Source organism: Pantherophis guttatus, chromosome 18 (genome assembly GCF_059756535.1).
Source record: "Pantherophis guttatus breed Tessera chromosome 18, ASM5975653v1, whole genome shotgun sequence".
Lineage (NCBI taxonomy): Eukaryota > Metazoa > Chordata > Lepidosauria > Squamata > Colubridae > Pantherophis > Pantherophis guttatus.
The window spans coordinates 5,861,256-5,882,848 of NC_142080.1; the positions used below are offsets into that span (position 1 = coordinate 5,861,256).

Genomic DNA, 21,593 nt, shown 5'->3' on the forward strand with positions numbered 1-21,593 from the left:
ATGTAAAAGGGACACGGTAGCTCAGGGGCAAAGACGCTGAGCCCGTCGATCAAAAGGTCGGCAGTTCAGTGATACGAATCCCTAGTGCTGCCGCGTAACAGGGTGAGTTCCCGTGACTTGTCCCAGCTTCTGCCAACCTAGCAGTTCAAAAAAACGTAAAAAAAATGCAAGTAGAAAAATAGGGACCACCTTTGGTGGGAAGGGAACAGCGTTCTGTGCGCCTTTGGCGTTGAGTCATGCCGGCCACATGACCACGGAGACGTCTTCGGACAGCGCTGGCTCTTCGGCTTTGAAACGGAGATGAGCACCGCCCCCTAGAGTCGGGAACGACTAGCACATATTTGTGAGGGAAACCTTTACCTTTTGGATGTAAAACTATTGATTCAACTGGGGCCCTGCTCTCCACAACCGCATCCACTAAGCCTTGGAAGAGGTCTGGACTTCAACGCCCAGAATTCCCCAGTGAGCATATGTGTGGACTTCAACTCCCAGAATTCAGAAAGAAAAATGCTTTAAGAGTCAGAACAGAAAGCTGATTTTTCGACATACAAAGGGATCGCTTCCATTTTTATTTTTATTTTTTTGGCTTGCATCTCATTTGCAAACTCAAATACCCATTTTTATAACAGGCCTTGGGAGGATGACAGTCGGCATCCAATAAGAACAAGAAGAAATGAAAACTCTTGAACCGAAGAAGAGAATTGGTAGTTCTTCATTTGGAATTGTGACTTTTTTAAAGTGGTCCGTAGAAAAGTATTCAAAAGAGAGAGAAACTTCTCCAACTGTTCAACACAAAAGATATTCTCTTGAATGTTTAGCAAAAGCAGAGCACCCAATTTTACTCTTAAAAAAGAACCCCGAAATACATCACAAGGGAAGCTATACTTGAGAACACATCATTTACAACCCACTGGAGATCAAACAGAATGTTTATTTTTTAAAAAACAGACAAACTGCACCTACCACCACCACTCCAGTTAACCTTTTCATTTAAAAATAAATCAGGTTGTTCCCCTTTGATTCCAGCAAAAAGTTACCGGTTTAATAAGAAGCAGGTAACTTGAAATTGGTTCTGTGAAACAAAACTACCCCCCAAAAAAAGGGCAAAATAAAATGAGGAAACATCCACTAGATATACAAAAGTATATTATTTCAGATTCAAAATGTAAAATATTTTGCATGCCACACTCAACATGCTCAATCACCTTTCTCCCCTTTTGGGGGGGGAGGGAAGGGGAGAGAAATCCATCAATGCAAAAGTCTAAAAGGAAAATCAAGATGTTGATTAAACCAATGTATCATAATGGGGCCATGTCTGCTGACAGTTTTTAGTTCCAAAACCAACGAACTAGAGGACTTCCTAAACAATAAGGACACAGTCCTAGCGAACTGGAATTATTTGCTCTTGCACAACTGCTCCTACTGGGAACTTTCAGACAACAAAACCCCTCCGAGTTGTTTCTAGCACAGCTGGCTGAGAAGAAATCATGCCATTTTAGTTAGGCTGAAGATCTAGTTGGGAGCTGACCGAGAGCAGGCTGCGTGTGGAGTAATCCGTTCGGGTGGATTATTGTCCTCCCAACGCACAAGGAGGGAAATATAATCAGTTGTAACCGTGTTATACTTAGGATCCAGTTCTAAAAATCTGTGTGGATCCCTCTTTCCTCCTATAAGCCCAGACAACAAAGAGTTGCTTCAAAGCACACACACACATCCGGTGAAGATCTTCCCAACGATTTGATTTAGAGGAAGTACATTCGTTTTTTTCAAAACCTGCTGCAGTTCTCCGGCGAAACGATAAAACCCGGTGTTGCAAATTATTCAAACACGAAAGTGGGGAAACGGGCACAGAAGGAATACAGAAAAAAAAAAAAAACATCTCAAATCGCCTTGATCTGCCAAACCCCAAAGTCTATCCTTCATCCGCAGAGAAAGGCTCACTAATTCTTGTCAATGCCTTTAGGCAGGAACCCCGTCATCAATTTTCCATGGAAAAAAGAAAAAGAGAGGGAGGGGGGAAAAAACCCCACCCCGCACCGCAGATTCCCACCTTCAGTTCAAGGCTGCAGGTAAGCAAGATCAGGCCTAAAATCTCGGCTTTTGATTTAAAGGACCGGGGATCTCTGATCCCGGGATCCAGCATGTAACCCCAGGAGTTGTGTCCTTCTTGACTTTTGAGAACGCTGCAAGAATTGGAGAGGCTGTGGGGGGGTGAGAGGTCAAGAGAAGCCACGAGGAAGGCACGCTTACGTGGAGGGCGACGGGGTTGTTTCGGAAGGAGCACCTCAATGGCAGCAGCCCCCACACTGAGTGCCCAAGTGAGCCTGTTGGCTCTCGCCAAATTTGGTTCTCCGGCTGAGGATTTCGTAGGAGCAGTCTTCCCCACAGCAGCCAGACATGCTCGGTGAGGTATCGTCTATTTCAAATCTAAAGGGTCAGGACAATTCTTTTTTAAAAAAGCAGGCCCATACACAGACCTCCAGCTGGTGTTTTATCAATAGAAGTTGGATCGTATTTGGGGGGAAAATGGTCAAAATAATTTTAACAGGGTGAACACTCTAGTCTAAGCAAGGAGGTGATGCGCTAAAAAGGCTTTTTTTTTTTTTTACAAAAAAAACCCCAATTATTCAGCGATCCCCTTGTTTTCTTTCTGCCTTGGAAAGAGAGAACGATGAAACCAAATCTTTGACTTACTGTAAAGCTTCTCTGAAGAACTGGTTGGCTCCGTGGTTATGTTTGAAGACCGTTAACATGACTTTCTTCATCTGTGTGCTGAGAAAAGTCAGGGAGAGGCAAAATCAGAATAGGACGAGAGAAAAACAGGAACGCGGCACTAGGGATTCGAACCGCTGAACTGCCGACCTTTCGATCGACAAGCTCAGCGTCTTAGCCACTGAGCTACCGCTTCCCCAATGTTAGTTTAGTAAAGAATAAATGAGAGATATATTGAGCCCTCCCCTGGCTAAATTAAATCTGTAACATTCAGGTTGGAATATCACAGGTTTTAATGTGGAGAGTTGGTCTTGTTAAACATCAATAGTTTGCCCCCCCCTCCCCAATGAGATTGACTGCACTGTGGCTCAACAGTTAAGACACTGGGCTCATCAGCTGGAAAATCAACAGCCCAGGTTCGAACCCCAAACACCATGAGACGGGGCGAGTTCCCATCCTCACTTCAGCTCCTGCTCACCGAGCATGTTAAGAAGCACGCAAATGCAAGTAGATACAATAGGTACCACTTTGGCGGGAAGGTCACAACGCCTCCATGTCATCATGCTGGCCACATGACCACGGAATATGTCTTCGGACAGCGCTGCCTCATCGGCAACTACTAAGCGGAGTAAAATCCGCAGGGATCCTCCAGGGAGGCCGAAGTGATTTGTAGCTCAGAAACAATGGGAAAGCACAGCCCTACCTATTTGCCACAAGCTGCAGGATCTGGATGAGAAACTTGCCGAGGCCTTTCCTCCTTGCTTTGCTTTCCAGCTGTATTTCGTAGCTAGAGCAAGAAAGAGAGAAATTAAGTAAGCAAATGCCAGCTGTGCCATCTATGATCTTGGTTATTGCCATTTGAAGCACAAGATGCCGAGTTTGGAAACACCTTCCAAAGCCTTTGCCTCTATTTAGAAGGGGAAGAGCTTTCAATCAAGCGAGAAACCCACATTTAACATCAGTGCTTGCAACTATTTAAACACTATACTGAAAGCTTGCTTGGGGATTCGGTGACTGATAAGGAGTGAAGGACTGAAACAAGGAGACCGACGAGAGATGAAAATAACTGATGAAGTACCAAATACGGGGAACTTAGGGGGGGTCACATTAAGAAGGCATGGTGGGCACGCAGCACAGATTTTTGTTTTGTTTTGCAGGCAAATTCTTCTTTCCATTGTAGAGCCCTGGTGGCGCAATGGTTAGAATGCAGAATTGCAGACCAACTCTGCCCACAGCCTGAAGTTCAACCCTAACGGGTCTCAAGGTTGACTCACTCTCCTGTCCTTCCGAGGTCGGTAAAATGAGGACCCAGATTGTTGGGGGCAATAGGCTGACTCTGTACACTGCTTGGAGAGGGCTGTAAAAGCACAGTGAAAGTGGTATATAAGTGCTATTGCTGTTCGGTTGTACTCTATTCTGCATTTTTTCTGCATTCTCTTCCATGCCATTCTGTATTTTTTATTCCATTCCATTCCATTCCATTAATTCTATTCTATTATTATTCTATTCTATTATTATTATTATATTCTATTATTATTCTATTCTATCCCATGCCATATTTTCCATTCCATTCCATTCTTCTATTCTATTCTATTCCACTCCATCTTTTCTTTTCTTCTTTTCTTTTCTATTCTTCTATTCTATCTTTTCTTTTCTATTTTTTTCTTTTCTTTTCTTTTCTTTTCTTTTCTTTTCTATTATTCTATTCTATTCTATTCTATTCTATTCTATTCTATTCTATTCTATTCTATTCTATTCTAGTCTAGTCTAGTCTAGTCTACTCTACTCTTATTCTATTCCATCCCATCCCATTTCATATTTTTTATTCCCTTCCATTAATTCTTATTTTATTCTATTTCTATTCCATTCCCTTCGACTTTCCTGCCTGAAGCCGGCAATCCACCCGCTGAAATTCCAAGTGGGAAGTCCTACCAATAGAGAACCTCCTCCCCATATTCGACGTCGAAGCGGAAATGCGAGAACGCCACAGGCAGGGAGCCGTTTTCCAAAGCGATTAAGTACCAAGCCCGGTCGTCAGTCATTTCTTCCCGTTTTTCCCGGTCTTTCCATCCCCACTCGCTCTGCTCATACCTTTGAAGGAGGACAGGGAAAAAAAAAACAGAAACGAGACGATCCTTAAGGATGGGATGATCAACCTTTGTACAATGATCATATTCAGAAGTCACTACAGGTAATCCTTGATTTGCAACCATTCATTTACTGACCGTCCAAAGTTACAACGCTGAAAAATGGCTTGCCACGGATCCTCGTATAGGTCATCCTCTTACTTATAACCACAATTGAGCCCAACATTTCTGTTGTTAAGCGAGACAGTTGTTAAAAGTGAGTTTTGCCCCCATTTTTACAGCCTTTCTGGCCACGATTGTTAAGCGAATCCCTGCGGGTGTGACGTTATTAACCCGGCTGTTAAGTGAATCGGGGGTTCCCCATTGACTTTGCTTGTCAGGTGGTCGCCAAAGGATGATCATGTGACTCCCCCTGGGACACTGCAAGCGTCATAAATGCGAGTCAGTTGCCAAGCATTTGAATTTTTAAAATCACGTAAGTGTGAAAAAGTTGTAAGCCGCTTTTTCAGTGCTGTTGTTAACTTGGAACGGTCACTAAACAAGCCTGTTGTAAGTCGAGGTCTACCTGTACTTTTGAGCACTTCCCCCCCACCCCCTCTTAAAAATCAAATATTTTGGCTCTTGAACCAGAGAGTGTGAGATTGAAACTCCTTTTGCTCATACCACAATTACTGGTCATGGCTGCCCCGCTGGCCTCCCATTATCCCTGGGTATCCTTTATGGTCTTACAAAGTCTGCATGTTTGTTTTCGTCAGCTCAAATGCCCAGTCAAGAATAGCCGGATCCAAACTGGAGACGCGTTTGCACTCGATGGAAACGTTCAGTCTGTAACGAAAGAACAATTTGTAAATTAGGATTACCTGTGGAAATGCAATTAAATCTGGGGGGGGGGTTGCGAGATAGGAAATGCCAAGCAGCGGACAAACAAAACAAGAGTGAGGCTGTGCAATTATCGTATTTTTCGGAGTATAAGACGCACCTTAGTTTTTGGGGAGGAAAATAATAAGAAAAATCTTGCCTCTGCCTACCAGCATCCATCGGTATTCATCTGGCTAGCGTCCTGTCAGTGTGTGAGAGTTGAGGGCTGTTTGGAAACTGAAACAGTATTTGCTGTGTGAGCAACAAGGAAGGAGACAGCAAGGAACCTGGGCGTGGCTTAGCTCTGCAGCTCTGAGTCTGTACTGAGCTAGTGCTAGTCTGCTGCTCAAAACCGAAACTCCTCTCCTCGGGTTTTGCTTGTAATTTACTACCTCATTGGAAAACCTGCTTCTGGTATTGTATATTTACTTCATGTGTTATATTATATATAAAGAGAAGTTATTGAATCCTGCTGAATCAGTTACTTGTGTGTGCTTTCTGGATGTGATTGCTGCTTCAAACTTTGAGTCCTTGCAGCAAATAGCAAACAGACAGGTCAGCTTATTATCACATTATTGCAGCCTGATTCAGCATGAGCAGCTGATTGGCCTCCCAGAATACTCCCAATCAGCTGCTCCAGGCTGCAGGGATTGCCACAGACCATCGCTGCCACAGTGCCTCATGTTTTTGGCTACATTCGGTGTATAAGACGCACCCAAATTTTCACCTTCTTTTGAGGGGGGAGGGAGTGCGTCTCCTACTCCGAAAAATGCGGTATTTGTCACAGAGGGAGAGGCTTGAATTCGAAACACTCCCCTTGAAAAAAAGGACACAGGCTTTTTACTCACCCATTTCTATCGTATTTCTTGAACACGGGAAAAGCTTCCAATGGGTCTCCCAGCTGTACAAAGAAAGAAAGTCATTAGACAAACTAATGAATAGTGAGGGAGTGCTCCATCTCTGAGGGGCTGCCAAAAGGAAGAGGGGGTCCACCTCCAAAGCACCTGAAGGCAGGACACGAAGTAATGGGTGGGAAGATCATAAAAGAGAGATCCAACCTAGATCCAACCCTTCGGTCAAGGTCATGGTGTTCCTGCATCTGGAGGAGGACTGGTCGCAGTGATGGCTCAAGTTGGGACGGATGATGATTGGGCCAGGTGATGGCCGCAGGAGGATGGATTTTCGATTTTGAGTTACTGAGGGGAAACCCGGAACTCTCAGATTCGGGTTTTCCCAGATGTGCCAGCATACCTACTCTAATAAAAGGGAACTTTAAGAAAATGCCTCTCTCGGAGTTTAGTTGGGTTAGAAGATCAAGACAATAAAAAGTCTGGCTTTTGTTACGTTATCAAGGTTAAATAAAATGCTGACTCTGCTCATCAGAAGTCATCTGGGAAGATCCCCAAAGGGGATCATGTGACTCTGGGATGCTGCAACCATCCTAAATCCATGCCAGTTGCCAAGATCCTGAATTCTGACCATGTCACTGCAGGGAGGCTGCAAGTCGTTAAGGGCGAAGACCAGTCGTAAGTCACTTATTTCAGTTCAAATGGTCGCTAAATGAATGGCTGTAAGTGGAGGACTACCTGATGCAGGTAGACTACCTTCAGCTGATCACATTCTCTGCAGTAATTAATCAGCTAAACTGCCTTAACTTCAATGTGATAGAAAGTGTCTTGTTCATAAGTAGACCTGTAGGGCAGAGATCAGACAGTTTTTTGTGGGGGGGGGACTTCCTTTCTTCAGCTCCTTCCTCTGCTTGCCTTTTCCTTTGTTAAAATTAAAATGTTTATTTATATATCTTTATTCTGACTAGCGTCTAATAATAATCAGATCCTCCAAGTGGCTTAATCCATTCCTTCTCTAAAACACCAGAATCCTCCTAAAGGACAAAGATTTCAATCTCACCAATTTGTTCTCGTCAGGCAAGAAATAAACTCACGGATCTGTATTCTCCCACCTTCAAAACAGGGTTTAAAAATAATGCTTCAATCCCCAGGAGTCCAGCCTTTCAAATTTGGTCTGGACAGGTTGCTAAGCAAAGGCTTGGTGATTACCAGCAGGCAACCATAAAACAGAAGGCAACAGCTGGATTCAAAGAATAACCTTGGTCATAAGTCGAGGACTACCTATATTATAAAAACAGTATCACTGAAGGTCAATCAAAGCAGCAGGACTCACTTAACAGCTGCCTTGCTTAGCAACGGAAATTCTACTCCCAGTAAGTCATGAGGACTGCCTGTTCAGGAAAGCTTTATTTTCCCTACATCACACATTTCTAAATTATGCAATTATTGGGGTTAAAGCCATTCAAGTTTCAGAACAGAGGCGTTGAGCGGAATCGAAAATCAAGTTGCTTTTCTAACCACTACCATCAAGGGTGTCCAACTTCGGCAACTTTTAAGACTTGTGGACTTCAACTCCCAGAATTCTCCAGCCAGCTATGGGAATTCTGGGAGCTGAAGTCCACAAGTCTTAAAGCAGCCAAGGTTGGACATGGCTGCACTGCACCGTTCCCCAGGTTTTAACTACCGTATTTTTCAGAGTATAAGACGCACCTTAGGTTTTGGGGAGGAAAATATGAAAAAAGCTGATTGGCAGGTGGATCGCCTCCCAGAATACCCCCAATTAGCTGTTTCCAGAGGTGAATTTTAGCAACAGGTTCATTACTTGTGAGCTCTGTGCCTTGCTTTTTTTCCTGCCTCTGAAACTTAAACTGTTTCAGAAAAAACTTTTTTTCTGCCGCTGAAAGCCTCCGAAACAGAGCTTCAGAAAAAAAGGTTTTTTTTCTGACGCTTCTTTCAGAGGCTTTTTTTCTGACGCTTTGTTTGGAGGCTTTTTTTCTGAAGCTTCTTTCAGAGGCTTTTATTCTGAAGGACTATCTGTACTCTGTTCAGTCTCCTTTCTTTGGTTTTGGTATGTAGATTAACCTCTTCCCATCTGTTGGTTATTGTGCCATTCTCCAGATCTGTTAACATAGTTTGGTTAGAACCTTTACTGATTCTTCTTTTGTTGCTTGCCATATTATTTTAGATAATATGCCTTTCAGAGGCTTTTTTTCTGTTGCTTCTTTCAGAGGCTTCTTTCAGCCTCTGAAATCTCTGTTTGGGAGGCTGGGTGGGGTTACATTCAGAGTATAAGACGCATGCAATTTTCACCCCCTTTTTGGGGCAGAAAAAGGTGGGTCTTATACTCCAAAAAAATACGGTATACTAATTTGGTTTTATACAAGGTTTTCTTTTTATAGCCGCAAGGAAGAAGCTGCAAGATAAGGCATACTTTGCATGGTAAAATAATAAAGACGTAGAATTAAAAAAAGGAGAAAAAAAACTCACTTTATTTGCTGCATCAACCTTGGCACAGACAGCATCCATGGCTGCCCGTTCCTCCAATCGTTTCTGCTTCTTCTCCTTCCCTTTACTGGACTTCCTCTGCAACCAGGAGGGTTGAAATGCTAAGACACAACACACAAACAAAACTGAACAGTTCCCCATCTATGAAGGCTTCTTCCACCGCACAGGTGGTCCTCAATTTACAACCACAATGGAGCAACACAAAATTTATGTTGCTAAGTGAGACAGTCGTTAAGTGAATTTCCCCCCTCCATTTTACAGCCTTTCTTGACACGGTTGTTAAGTGAATCACTGCAGTTGTTAAGTTAGTAACACCGTCGTTAAGTGGATCTGGCTTCCCCCATCGACTTTGCTTGTCAGAAGGTCGCAAAAGGGGATTAGTGACCCCAGGACACTGCAATGGTCGTAAGTATGAGTCAGTTGCCAAGCCTCTGAATTTTGATCAGGTGACCACAGGGATGCTGCAACGGTCATAAATGTGGAAAAACACTCACAAGTCGCTTTTTTTCCGGGGTGTTGTAACTTTGAATGGTCACTAAATGAACTGTTGTAACTCTAGACTGCATTTTCTGCAAAGGCCTGAAATTCAGGTAGTCCTCAGATTACAACCATTTGTTTAATGAATGCTCAAAATTACAAAAAAAGGAACTCATCTTCAGTGCTTCCACTTATGACCGTTGAGAGCGTTCCCACAGTTATATGATCCAAATAAAATAAAATAAAATAAAATAATAAAATAAAATAATAAAATAAAATAATAAAAATAAAAATAAAATAATAAAAATAAAATAAAATAAAATAATACAATACAATAAAACTCTTGACCAACCGAAGGATTCTGCTAAATCAATAAAAGCTGTCAATCAAAAGCTTATCTCTATTACAGCAACAAAAGAATAAAACATCCCTGATTAACAATAACATCCCCAGTTCATAAACTAAACTTTCTGTGGATTAAGCCAATCAAAATGTGAGGTTTTTGTTTTAAAAAAGTTGTGAATAAACAAGTGAACGCTCCAAACTCTACTTCCTTAATGCAGCATCGTTTCCCAGCTCATGGCTATCCGAAACACTTTTAACTCCTCTAATTTTTTTTTTTTTTTAATTTGGAGGCTGTTTCTCGGGGATTCAAAATGTGCCGTGATGCAGCTTTCGAGAACAAGGAAGCAAATCTTACCAGGAATCCAGGCCTCCCACAGCTTTGATCCTATAACTTTTCCCCCCCTCGTTTCTACCACTGCAAGCTCACACAAATGTGCCTTGGAAATGCTCCTTTTTTTAACAACAAAACAAAAATCCAAACTTTCTGCCAGGCTGATGATTCAGCAGCTCTGGTGCTTTCAAGCCAGAAATATGCATTTGTTTAACCTCCCTGCAACCCTTCCATCCCTCAAAAGTTCAAGCAAGGCCACCTTTTCCAATTCATTGTGTGTGTGCTTGACTAGGAAGTCACTTGAGAATGTGAGAGCAGAGTTGGTAAATGATGTAAGAGGCTCTATACACACTACACAGCAAGGGTGAAATGCTACCGGTTTGCTCCAGTTCGCGTGAACCGGTAGTAAAAAATGCTTTAAAAAAGTTTTTTTTTTAAATAAAATAAAGCCACGCCCACCCAGTCACATGGTCTCCACCAAGCCACGCCCACAGAACTGGTAGCAACAAATTTTACATTTCACCACTGCTTACACAGGTAGTCCTCGACTTTCAACAGTTCATTTAGGGACTGTTCAAAGTTACAACATGAACGGGGCAGGGGGGGAAGGGACTTATGACCATTTTTCACATTTACGACCGTTACAGCATTTCCCACTCTCATGTGATCAATATTCAGATGCTTGGCAACGGACTCGTATCTATTTTTGAGATCATGCAAGATCCCCTTTTACAACCTTCTGACAAGCAGTCAAGGGGGGAAGCCAGATTCACTTAATCACCGTGCTCTTCATTTAACAACGGCAGTGAATCACTTCACAATTGTGGCAAGGTCAGAAAAAGGGGCAAAACATCTATTATCTATTTATCTATGTCTGCCCACATCTGTCTATCTACTACTATTATCTATATGTCTATGACTGTCTATGTCTGTCTATCTATCTATCCATCCATCCATCATCTGTCTATATCTGTCTGTCCGTCCGTCCGTCCATCCATCCATCATCTGTGTGTCAGCACTTCAACATCGAAACCTGACACTGTGTCTATCTAGCCATCCAATCTATCCAGCCATCACGTCTATCTATATCTATCTACCTATCTACCCATCCATCCATCCAACCTACCTATCTGTCCATCCATCCATCAGCTATCTATCTATCCATCCATCATCTATCCATCCATCATGTCGTCTATATCTATCTATCCATCCATCATCTATCTATCTAGCCATCATCTATCTATCCATCCATCCAATCTATCCAGCCATCATGTCTGTCTATATCTATCTAGCCATCATCTATCCATCCATCCAATCTATCCAGCCATCGTGTCTGTCTATATCTATCCAGCCATCATGTATCTATCTATGCATCATCTATCTATCCAGCCATCCAATCTATCCAGCCATGTCTGTCTATATCTATCTATCCTATCTATCCATCATTATCTATCTATCTATCTATCTATCTATCTATCTATCTATCTATCTATCTATCCATCATCTATCTAGACATCCATCCAATCTATCCAGCCATCATGTCTGTCTATATCTATCTATACTATCTATCCATCATCTATCTAGACATCCATCCAATCTATCCAGCCATCATGTCTGTCTATATCTATCTATACTATCTATCCATCATCTATCTATCCAGCCATCATCTATCTATCCATCTTCTAGCTAACTAGCCAGCCATCATTCCAATCTATCCAGCCATGTCTGTCTATATCTATCCATCCATCCAATCTATCCAGCCATCATGTCTGTCTATATCTATCTGTCTGTCTCTCTCAATCATCTGTCCAATATCCTCTTTTCAACCCAAACCAAACCCCCTTGACTTTGTAAGATGCCCCCTTTGGCTGTGGAGGATGGGAACTGTAGTTTAGCACCATCTGGAGGCCAGGAAGGGGGAGAAGTCACTCCAAAGATTTTTATAAACATCCCTCCTTCCCCTCCCCCCACCTCTGCAAACTCTGCTGAATATTTAAAATACAAGCCCCCCCCCGACCCTCCCTCTCCCCCCCCCATTTCCACCCTTAAGGGCTATATATACTAAAACTATCTTATCAGGTGGGCAGCTGTATAAATAAATTAGAATAATAAATACAAGACACCCATTTCTTCTTCTTTCCCCCCCCATCTTGATCCTGACAAGCCCCCCCCCGTTTTTCTCTCGTTTTATCCCCCTCCCACAGCCCCCCTCCCCAATTTATAGCCTGGCCCTCCAACCTTTCTCACCCCCCCCAGGCCAGGCTTTTCAACCCATTACCTCAAATTCCCCCCCCCCAAAATCCCCCCCCTTACATTCAGCTCCCCCCCCATTTGTGGCCCCCTCCTCACACGTTATATCCCCCTCGCGGTTCCTAACCCCCCCCCTCCGACTCCAGCCCTTCCCCCTCCCTCAACCCCCCCTTACCCCCATGGTGAAGGCGACCGCGAGCCCCCCACAGCCTCCCCAATGATGCGTGACCCGACACTTTAAAAAAAAACCGCTACGACGCTACTGCGCCTGCGCAGAGACAACCCCCCCCACACACACACCAAAAAAAAAAACGGCGGGGAAAAGCAAAGCGCGGCCTAAAAAGAACCCCTGACGCGACGGCGCGGAGGATGGGCGCGAGGCCGCCCGCGCCTGCGCAGCGAGGCGTTAAGGGCAAAAGAGAGGGCGGAAGAGCAGGAAGCGCCTCTCCTGGGACGCCTGCGCGGAGGAGGAGATAATAGGCGGGAGGAGAACGGCGGGGAGGGAAAGGAAGGCGAAAAGAGCGGGAAAGCGCGGAGGGTTTACCTTTAGCCCCACAACACAAATAGGGAGAAAGGAGAGAGGAGGCGCGCGTGCGCGCTAGCGTTCTTGCTCCGCCCCTTTTCCTAAAACCCCGCCCTTTAACTCGAGTTCTGCGGGCGGGGGCTGGGGGGGAAATTGAATTTCTTAGCCGCTGATTGGCTAAGAGCAATATATATATATATATATATATATATATATATATATATATATATATATATATATATGAATGACATTTTAATCTTGATTAATCTTAATTCAATATCGATTAATAATAGGAATGAAAGGTTTCTTCTGCCAGCGAGCTGTGGTTAATAAAATAAAATAAAATAAAATAAAATAAAATAAAATAAAATAAAATAAAATAAAATAAAATAAAATAAAATAAAATAAAATAAAATAATGAAATGAAATGAAATGAAATGAAATGAAATAAAAAAATAAGTCGGAAAACTACTTTGCTATGGCCAGTGAAGACATATTTTTTTATTTAACCATGGTTTAAATCAATAAACCATGATTGCAGACAACATGCTAATTTACCTTCCACCCGCAGAAAAGTAGAGGTGAGCGTGATACATGAACTTTGCCTGAGGGAACATTTTTCCTCCCTTTTTTTTCCTCAAAAAAAACAAATCTTAAAATTTCTCCTGAATGGCAAAGATGAAATATAAATAAATCAAAACTTCGGGTTCCCTCGGCGCCATTCACACAACACCTTTTAACCCAGCCAATTAATTTCCTTATTTTGAGATTTCTCCAGGGCCCTGAATCGTAAACTAGCCAAGAGGGCTGCTTTTAAACAGCCTGATAACCCCCCTCCAAACTAACCCAGATTAAAACCCAGGTTTAGCGTGTTGTGCAAATGCTGCAAAACATTGCATGTTCAAGCCACTTTTGAGCAACAATACATCAACCCAACAGAAACTATTGATATTTCAATTTGCAAAGTCCATAAACTTTTCTCTGGAAATCATCCAATCAATCCCACAGACGAAATGGTGATTTACACAAATCAGTGTTTCTCGAACTGGGCAACTTGGGTGGACTTCAACTCCCAGAATTCCCCATGCATGCATAGGGAATTCTGGGAGTCGAAGTCCACCCATTTTAAAAGTTGCCCAGTCTGTAATGAACAATTAGATTTAGAACCGGAACTCTTTCTATTGGGGATCTTCAAAAAAAAATATCTGTGAAGAACACAAAATATCTAGTACTACACATATTAACCGCTGCCAGGATGGCCTTCGCTCAATGTTGGAAACAGACATGCACACCCGCAGAGAAACTTGTCATACAAAAGGTCATGAATTGCGCAGAAATGGACAAATTAACGCTGAGTTTAAAAGACAAAGAGGCATCAATATTTTACAATGTGTGGGAACAGTGGTATAACTGGATAGAACAGAGATAGATTAAAGATAGTTATTAAATATAATTAATAGATAAAATAAGAATGTAAACACGCACAATTTAATTTTTGTAAATAACGCACGAATTACTGTTACAAGAAAAACACCACAAATAGCTCTTGCTAAGTGATATAATTTTTTATGTTTTTAATGTAATAAAAGTTTAATAAAGTGTTTTAAAAAAAAAGTTGCCCAGTCTGAGATTACCAATCCAGTGCAAATCACACCTGTGTCTTCCTTCCCTCGTTTTTTATTTTTATTTTCTTGCCCTTCTCGTGGGTAATTCATTGCTTCCAACTCCCTTTAAATCTCTTGTTTTAATCCCCCAAATTAAATAACCACTGCCTGCCCCCCAAAAAACTGGATAAACTAATTAAGGCATATTTTAGGAATGTACTACCATTATCCTCACACCCTTATAAAGCTTCAGAAAGGGATATTCATCAAGGAAACTTCGTTTTTCCAAAAAATAAATCTGATTTTTTTTTTTTTTTAAGGTTGGAGAGTGCTCAATTTCCTTCCAAATCCTTCTGGAATAAGATAAATGATAAGAAGATTAAAAAGGACCTTTGCTTTGTACCTGCTAGGAATTTAAAGCAGGCACCAGAGGGAGCTCGCGTGGAAGATAATCTAACTCACCCACCCCTCAAATAAAAAGTAACTAACCCCTTCCTGCCATTCCTCCCAGCCAAGAGTGGGTGGGGTGGGGGGGAAAGACTGAGCTGGCAGACCCTAAATTAAAGTGGCAGATGGCACAGGCTGGACTCTACATCAGGCCCTTCCCAAAAATGGCACTTTGACCCCTGGGGTATATTTTACAGGGTCCTCCTATGCCCCTGCTTAAAGACTCAAATACAGTCCTCGACTTACAACAATTCATTTAAGTGACAGTTTAACGTTACAACGGCACTGAAAATGGGTAGGTGGCAGACGGGTGGCAGCCTGGGTTTGCTGGACCGGTGGTGGATCTGGCTGGCCGGGAGATCTCAAGCTCTCCGTAGAGTACCGAGCTTGGGATCTGTTGGGATCTGTTGTTCCCTCGGTACAAAGTTATTCCGGAGGGAGGTTTATCCCATTTCTCACTATCTCCTGACTCTGGTTGACCACTGAGCTTTCGGGTGGGACACTTTCTTCGTGGGTGGGTTGCATTTCTTCTTTTTAACCCCCCCCCGGGTATTCCTCATTGTCCCTCGATATTGAACTGTCTTCCCCCCCAGGTCTCCATCTCCTCCTGCTGTCCCTCTTGTGATCTGACATCTTTTCCACGAATCCCTGTAATCGAGGCCATTTTTTTCCAGGTCTGCAGATCTGGCTTCATGTGGGAGTGACTTGGTCATTTAGCCTTCGACTGCATTCGTGGTTGAAAGGAATATTTTTTTGCTAAAGCCAAGCGGTTACAAAATAGGGAAAGAAGAAAAAAAGAAGAAGAAGAAGAAAAGAAGAAAGAAGAAAAAAAAAAAAGAGCCAGATCTGAGATTTGGGCAGGAAAAAAAAAAAAACTTACTTACTTTCCCCCTTTTCCCGGGGCCTTCCCCCTCCCTCCCCTCCCCTCCCCAATGATCTTCCTTGGTGTCCGATTTCAAAGGAATTGTTTTGGTAACCCTTCCGCTGCTTGGCGGGCTGGGTGATGGCCGGCATTCCATTCCCATGCTGATGGCCTTGGGGTTCGGCCCACGAATGTCTCTGGCGGGCAGTGGGAGTATAGTTTGGATTTCTGGTCTTCCGCCACCATCTGTTCACCCACCCGACCCAGGATTCCTGGCAGTCTGGCATCAGCGAAGCAGCAGTGGGGAGAAGCAGGATGGGAGCACTGACCCCGGCCTCGCTTTGAAAGCAGACAGAGACCCCCAAGGAGATCATATGACCAGCTATGGATCATAATTGTACAGAAATCCTCTTTACATATTACCTATGAAATGATTTTCCTTCTCCCTTCTTTTCCTTCCTTCCTCCCTCCCTTATTCCCTTCCATCCATACTTCCTTCCTTATCACTCCCTCTTTCTCCCTCTCTCCCTCTCTTCTCCCTCTATCCTTCCCTCCCTCCTTCCCTTCCATCCACACTCCTTCCTTCCTTCCTTTCTCCCTCCATTCACACTCCTTCTTTTTTTCCTTCCTTCCTTCCTTCCCATTCCCTCTTTCTCCCTCCCACCCTCTTCTTTCCTCCCTCCCTTCTTCCCTTCCATCCACACTCCTTCCTTCCTTTCTCCCTCCAACCACACTTTTTCTTTCTTTTTCTTTCCTTCCTTCCTTACTAGTCCCACTTTCTCCCTCCATCCGTCTCCTTCCTTCCTTCCCTCCTTTCTCCCTCCATTCACACTCCTTTCTTTCTTTCTTTCCTTCCTTCCTATTCCCTTTTTCTCCCTCCCTCTCTTCTTTCCTTCCATCCACACTCCTTCCTTCCTTTCTCCCTCCATCCACACTCCTTTTTTTCTTCCTTCCTTCCTTCCTAGTCCCACTTTCTCCCTCTATCCCTCTTTTCTTCCTTCCTTTTCTCCCTCCATCAACACTCCTTCCTTCCTTCCTTCCCAGTCCATCTTTCTCCCTCCATCCCTCTTTTCTCCCTCCCTTCCTTCCTTTCTCTCTTCCTTCTCCCTCTCTTCTTTCCTTCCTTCTCCCTCCCTTCCCACTTTGCACAAATAGCTAGTTTTAACCAACCAGCCCAGAGCCAAATTTTTGCCCACCCCAACGGAGGCCTCTCTATTGTTAGCAAACCAAGGAGACCCTGAAATTCCCAACCCTCCCAGGTAGAAGAGATTGATGGAGATCAATCTCAGTTTATCTGTTCTAGAGCCACCTACTAATATTGAGAACGATGGAAAGGAAGAAGAAAAAGACAGGGAAAAATTATGGAGCAACGGAGATAACCTTGGAAGAGCTAAAAGACCAACCTGGGAATAAAACTTCAGGGAGGGGGAAAAAAATCTGTCTAGGAGTTAACAACACCTTGATCATCATAAAGAAATTGCAGCTTCCTGCAATAACACTAGCGGAACTGCAAAAAACTGTGCTACTTGGAACATCTTAAGAAGGTCCTTGGTTGATCCTAGGACACTGGCAGCAACCCGTATTAACCATTAGCACCAGTCAATAGTATTTGTGATGCATTTTTTAATGTCCAGTTGACTGAGTTTCATATTTAATGAATAAAGATAATAATAATAATAATAATAATAATAATAATAATAATAATAATAATAATAATAATAATAATAACAACCACCCTTGGAGCAATACCCAAAGGGCTACCCCGCTATTTAGAAATTCTAAATTTGCCGGACTTGAACATTTTGACTCTACAAAAAACCACCTTACTCGGAACAGCTGACATCCTCCGACGATACCTTAACAGTTCCTAGGTCCTTGGTTAGGACTCGAGCTGCTGAGCTATTAACCAGCCTCAAAGGCTGTGAATCTCACTAAAGATTAAATAATAATAATAATAATAATAATAATAATAATAATAATAATAATAATAATAATAATATCAGTTGACTGAGTTTCACGTATCAGTTGACTGAGTTTCATATTTAATGAATAAAGATGATAATAATAATAATAATAATAATAATAATAATAATAATAATATCAGTTGACTGAGTTTCATGTATCAGTTGACTGAGTTTCATATTTAATAAAGATAATAATAATAATAATGTGACACATTTTGAAATGCTCAGTTGACTGAGTTTCATGTTTAATGAATAAAAGAGATAATAATAATATTATTAATAATAATAATACCGATTTTAAAAAAAGAGCTACACCACCCAGTGCATCCATATTAGTCGGCAGCCGCCCAATCAAAGCTGCTCAAAAAAAGAGAAATTGAGGAAGAGAGGAAGGAGGGGAAAAAAAAAAAAAAGCAGGGAGAGATCAAAGCGAAAGGAATTTAGCTTATGCAGATCCCCATCTCAAGCAGGCAATTAAAAAAAAAAAAACCACACAATTTTTTTTCACTCGCAAACACTCCGCTAAGCTGTCTAACCTTTCCAAAAATTACAGGAAAAAAAAATAATAATCATCAATCTTTCTTCCCACCACAAGAAGAAGGAGGGGTGTGGGGGGAAAACCCAGGAAGCTCAGCTCTTCTCAGGTGCCCAGTGTAGATCTGGCACTTTCTCTGATTTTCACATCACCTTGAAACCTCTCCCCCCCCCCACACACACAAATTAAAAACAACAACAACACAACCCATCGCTCGGTGTTCGCTCAAGCGAAACGATTTCTCCTCTTCTCCTTGACTCCTTCCTCCTGCCAAACATAAAAAGGATGCTTCCTTCCCTCCCTTCTTTTTTTATCTCTCCGCCAGAATCGCGTCTTTCTGCACAAACCGGAGATGATCAAAGGTTCCTGACTTGTGAATAAAACAGACGTTTGTGCCAGAAAAATGGACTTGTGCCATTTGGGGTTTTTTTTCCCCCCCCTTGATTTCGGTTCTAATTCTCATTTTGGCCTCCCTCCCCCCCCCCCCCCAGAATGATTCCAACATTCAGGCTCTCGCCTGGCCTTCTCTGATTTGGATTTTTTCCGACTATTTTCTGGGTTAGTCCCAGGGGAAAAAACAACAACAATAGAGACTAGTCCTTGTGACTTGCAACCGTTCGTGGAAGGACCAGTTTGAAGTCGCAGTGGGGAAAAAAAATGTGACTTGTGATCGGGACGGTCCTCACACAAGTCACACTTAACGACCGTCGCAACATCCTCATGACCCTGGGATCAAAATTTGGACAACTTGGCAATGGATATGGGTTTAGAAGGGTTGTAGCGTCTCTCTTTCTCTCTCTCCCTCTCTTTCTTTCTCTTTCCCCATTTCTCTTTCTCTCTCTCTTTCCCTCTCTCTTTCCCTCTTTCTTTCTTGCTTTCTCTTTCTCTCTTTCTCTCTTTCTCTTTTTCTCTCTTGTTCTTTTTCTCTTTTTCTCTCTTCCCCCTTTTTCTCTCTCTCTTGTTCTCTCTCTCTTTCTCTTTCTCTCTTTCTCTTTTCTCTTTCCCTCTTGATCTCTCTTTCTCTTTCTCTCTTTTCTCTTTCTCTCTCCCTCTTTCTCTCTTTCTCTCCCTCTTGATCTCTCTCTTTCTCTCTCCCTGTCCCTCTTTCTCTCTTTCTTTCCTTTCTTTTTCTCTTTCTCTTTCCCTCTTCATCTCTCTCTTGCTCTCTTTTTCTCTTTTCTCTCTTTCTCTCTCTCTCTTGCTCTTTCTTTCTCTCCTTTTTCTCTTTCTCTTTCTCTCTTTCTTTCTTTCTTTTTCTCTTTTCTCTCTCCCTCTTGCTCTCTCTCTCTTTTCTTTCTCTCTCTCTCTTTCTCTCTTTCTCTCTCCCCCTCCCTCTCTCTCTCTTGGTCTCTCTCTCTGTGTAACCGAGGTTCCTTGCACAGGCAGCTCATGTAACCCGTCTCCAGGGAAAGGCCAAGGTGACAGCAAGAGAAGCTAAAGCTCATTTCACCAGCTTGGCTCCCTTCCCAGGCTGCTCCCATGTCCTTCTTCCGGAGAAGGGGGCCCGACCTGCCTCCCGACTTCCCGCAAAAGAGGAAAATGACCACAGTGGGGGGGGGGAATAGATCTGATCCCAAAACTGTGCTGAGCTCTCTCTTTCCTGATGCCCTTTGGCTCCTTCCTTTCTGCTCTCTGCTTCCATCTCTTTCGCCTCCTTGCCTAGCCCGGGTGCATCCTCCATCCCCGTCTTTCCCGGCTGAGAGCTCTGGCAACTGAATGCAATCTCCTTCCTTGGCCAGGCTGAACTGAGGAGACCCAGGAAGGCAGGCAGGCAGGCCAGGGGCCTCTCTGAAGCCTCCCTCCCTCCCTCCTCCTTTCCCTTCCACCTTCTCCTCTCTTCCTCCCCCCTCTTTCCCTTCTCCTCCCCCTCCCCCCTCCTCCCCACCTCTTCCTCACCTCCTTTTCCTTTCTTCTCTCTTCCACCCTTTCCCTTCCTCCTCCTCCTCTTCTTCCCCCTCTTCCTCCTTTCCCTTCCTCCTCCTCCTCTCCTCCCTCTCTTCCTCCCCCCTTTTCCTCCTCCTCCCCCTCCCCTCTTCCTCTCCTCCCCACCTCTTCCTCACCTCCTTTTCCTTTCTTCTCTCTTCCACCCTTTCCCTTCCTCCTCTCCTCCTCCCCTCCTCCTTTCCCTTCCTCCTCCTCCTCTCCTCCCCCTCTTCCTCCCCGCTTTTCCTTCTCCTCCCCCTCCCCCTCTCCTCCCCACCTCTTCCTCTCCTCCTTTTCCTTTCTTCTCTCTTCCACCCTTTCCCTTCCTCCTCCTCCTCCTCCTCCTTTCTCTTCCTCCTCTCCTCCTCCTCCTCTCCTCCTCCTCTCCTTCCCTCTCTTCCTCCTCTTCTTCTCCTTCCCCCTCCCCTCCTCCTTTCCCTTTCTCCTCCTCTCCTCTCCTCCCCACTTCTTCCTCCTCTTCTTCTCTTCCCCCCCCTCCTTCTTTCCCTTCCTCCTCCTCTCCTCCCCCCCCTCCCCCCCACAACCGTCCAAGGCAGGAGACGGCTTGGCACTGCTTGGCCTGGTGGCGCAGCTGCCACTTCTAAATGCTTAACCCCTCCAGCAATGGGGTGGACTAGGGCTTCTCCCCAGCCCTAGAGAGCAGCAGATGGAAGGGCCCCTAATAAAGATTTCTGCTCCTTAAAATCACAAGTGGACGGGGGGGGGCGGGGGGGTTTCCTTCCCCCCCCCTCTCCACCCACTCCTGCAGTCAGCTGGGTGAGACACCGCATGGGTGATCTGGCAGGCTCCCCAATACCTTACCAAAGGGGGGGGGGCGCGTATTCTGGTGCTAGGAAAGCTAACCTTGGCAGCTGTTCCAGGGGGGAGGGGAGGCTTCCCCCCCCTCACCTCGATGAAAAGATAAAGAGGAAGAGATCTCTCCCCCTCCCCTCTTCCAAACCCTCTGAATTTGGAGCAGGAAAAACTTGCTCATCCTCTCTCTCTCCATCTTCACTCCCACCTCACAGCACCTTTCCAACCCCCCCCCCAAACCCGTATTAATTATAATAATTTCCCTTTGGCTTGGAGCGGGTGGGGGGGGCTTGCAGGGGGGAAGGAATAAAAAAAAGGGGGGGGGCTGTCTCTTTAAGAAAGGTTGGAAGGAGCAGATGGCATCTCCCTCCAGAGCCCTTGTTCTTTGTGTGGCTGCACAAAAGAAGGAGTCTGTCTCGCCTGAATTTATTCCCCCACCCCCACCCACTTCCCCCCCCCACCCCCTGCCTTTTGTTCCCGGGGTGGGGTTGGGTGCGGGGTGGGTGGGT

The 21,593-nt window shown here is 44.0% G+C and overlaps 1 protein-coding gene across 4 annotated transcripts; it reads right to left on the reverse strand.

Annotated features, from left to right (window-relative positions):
- Positions 1-536: 536 nt before the first annotated feature.
- On the reverse strand, positions 537-12,955 carry NAA40 (N-alpha-acetyltransferase 40, NatD catalytic subunit). Of its 4 annotated transcripts, none has more exons than XM_087880877.1 (8): positions 12,589-12,955; positions 8,993-9,111; positions 6,506-6,558; positions 5,529-5,624; positions 4,645-4,803; positions 3,416-3,499; positions 2,695-2,772; positions 537-2,427 (listed from the first exon to the last, which is right to left on the reverse strand). In XM_087880877.1, the coding sequence occupies exons 2-8, from the start codon at positions 9,029-9,031 to the stop codon at positions 2,286-2,288; spliced, it is 651 nt and encodes a 216-aa protein (XP_087737003.1). In that variant the 5' UTR covers positions 9,032-9,111; positions 12,589-12,955; the 3' UTR covers positions 537-2,285. The 4 variants fall into 4 exon arrangements, with proteins under 4 accessions (XP_087737003.1, XP_087737002.1, XP_087737004.1 ...); XM_087880876.1 differs by having other exon boundaries at positions 8,993-9,088; positions 12,589-12,827; XM_087880878.1 differs by having other exon boundaries at positions 537-782; positions 8,993-9,088; positions 12,589-12,775.
- Positions 12,956-21,593: the final 8,638 nt, after the last annotated feature.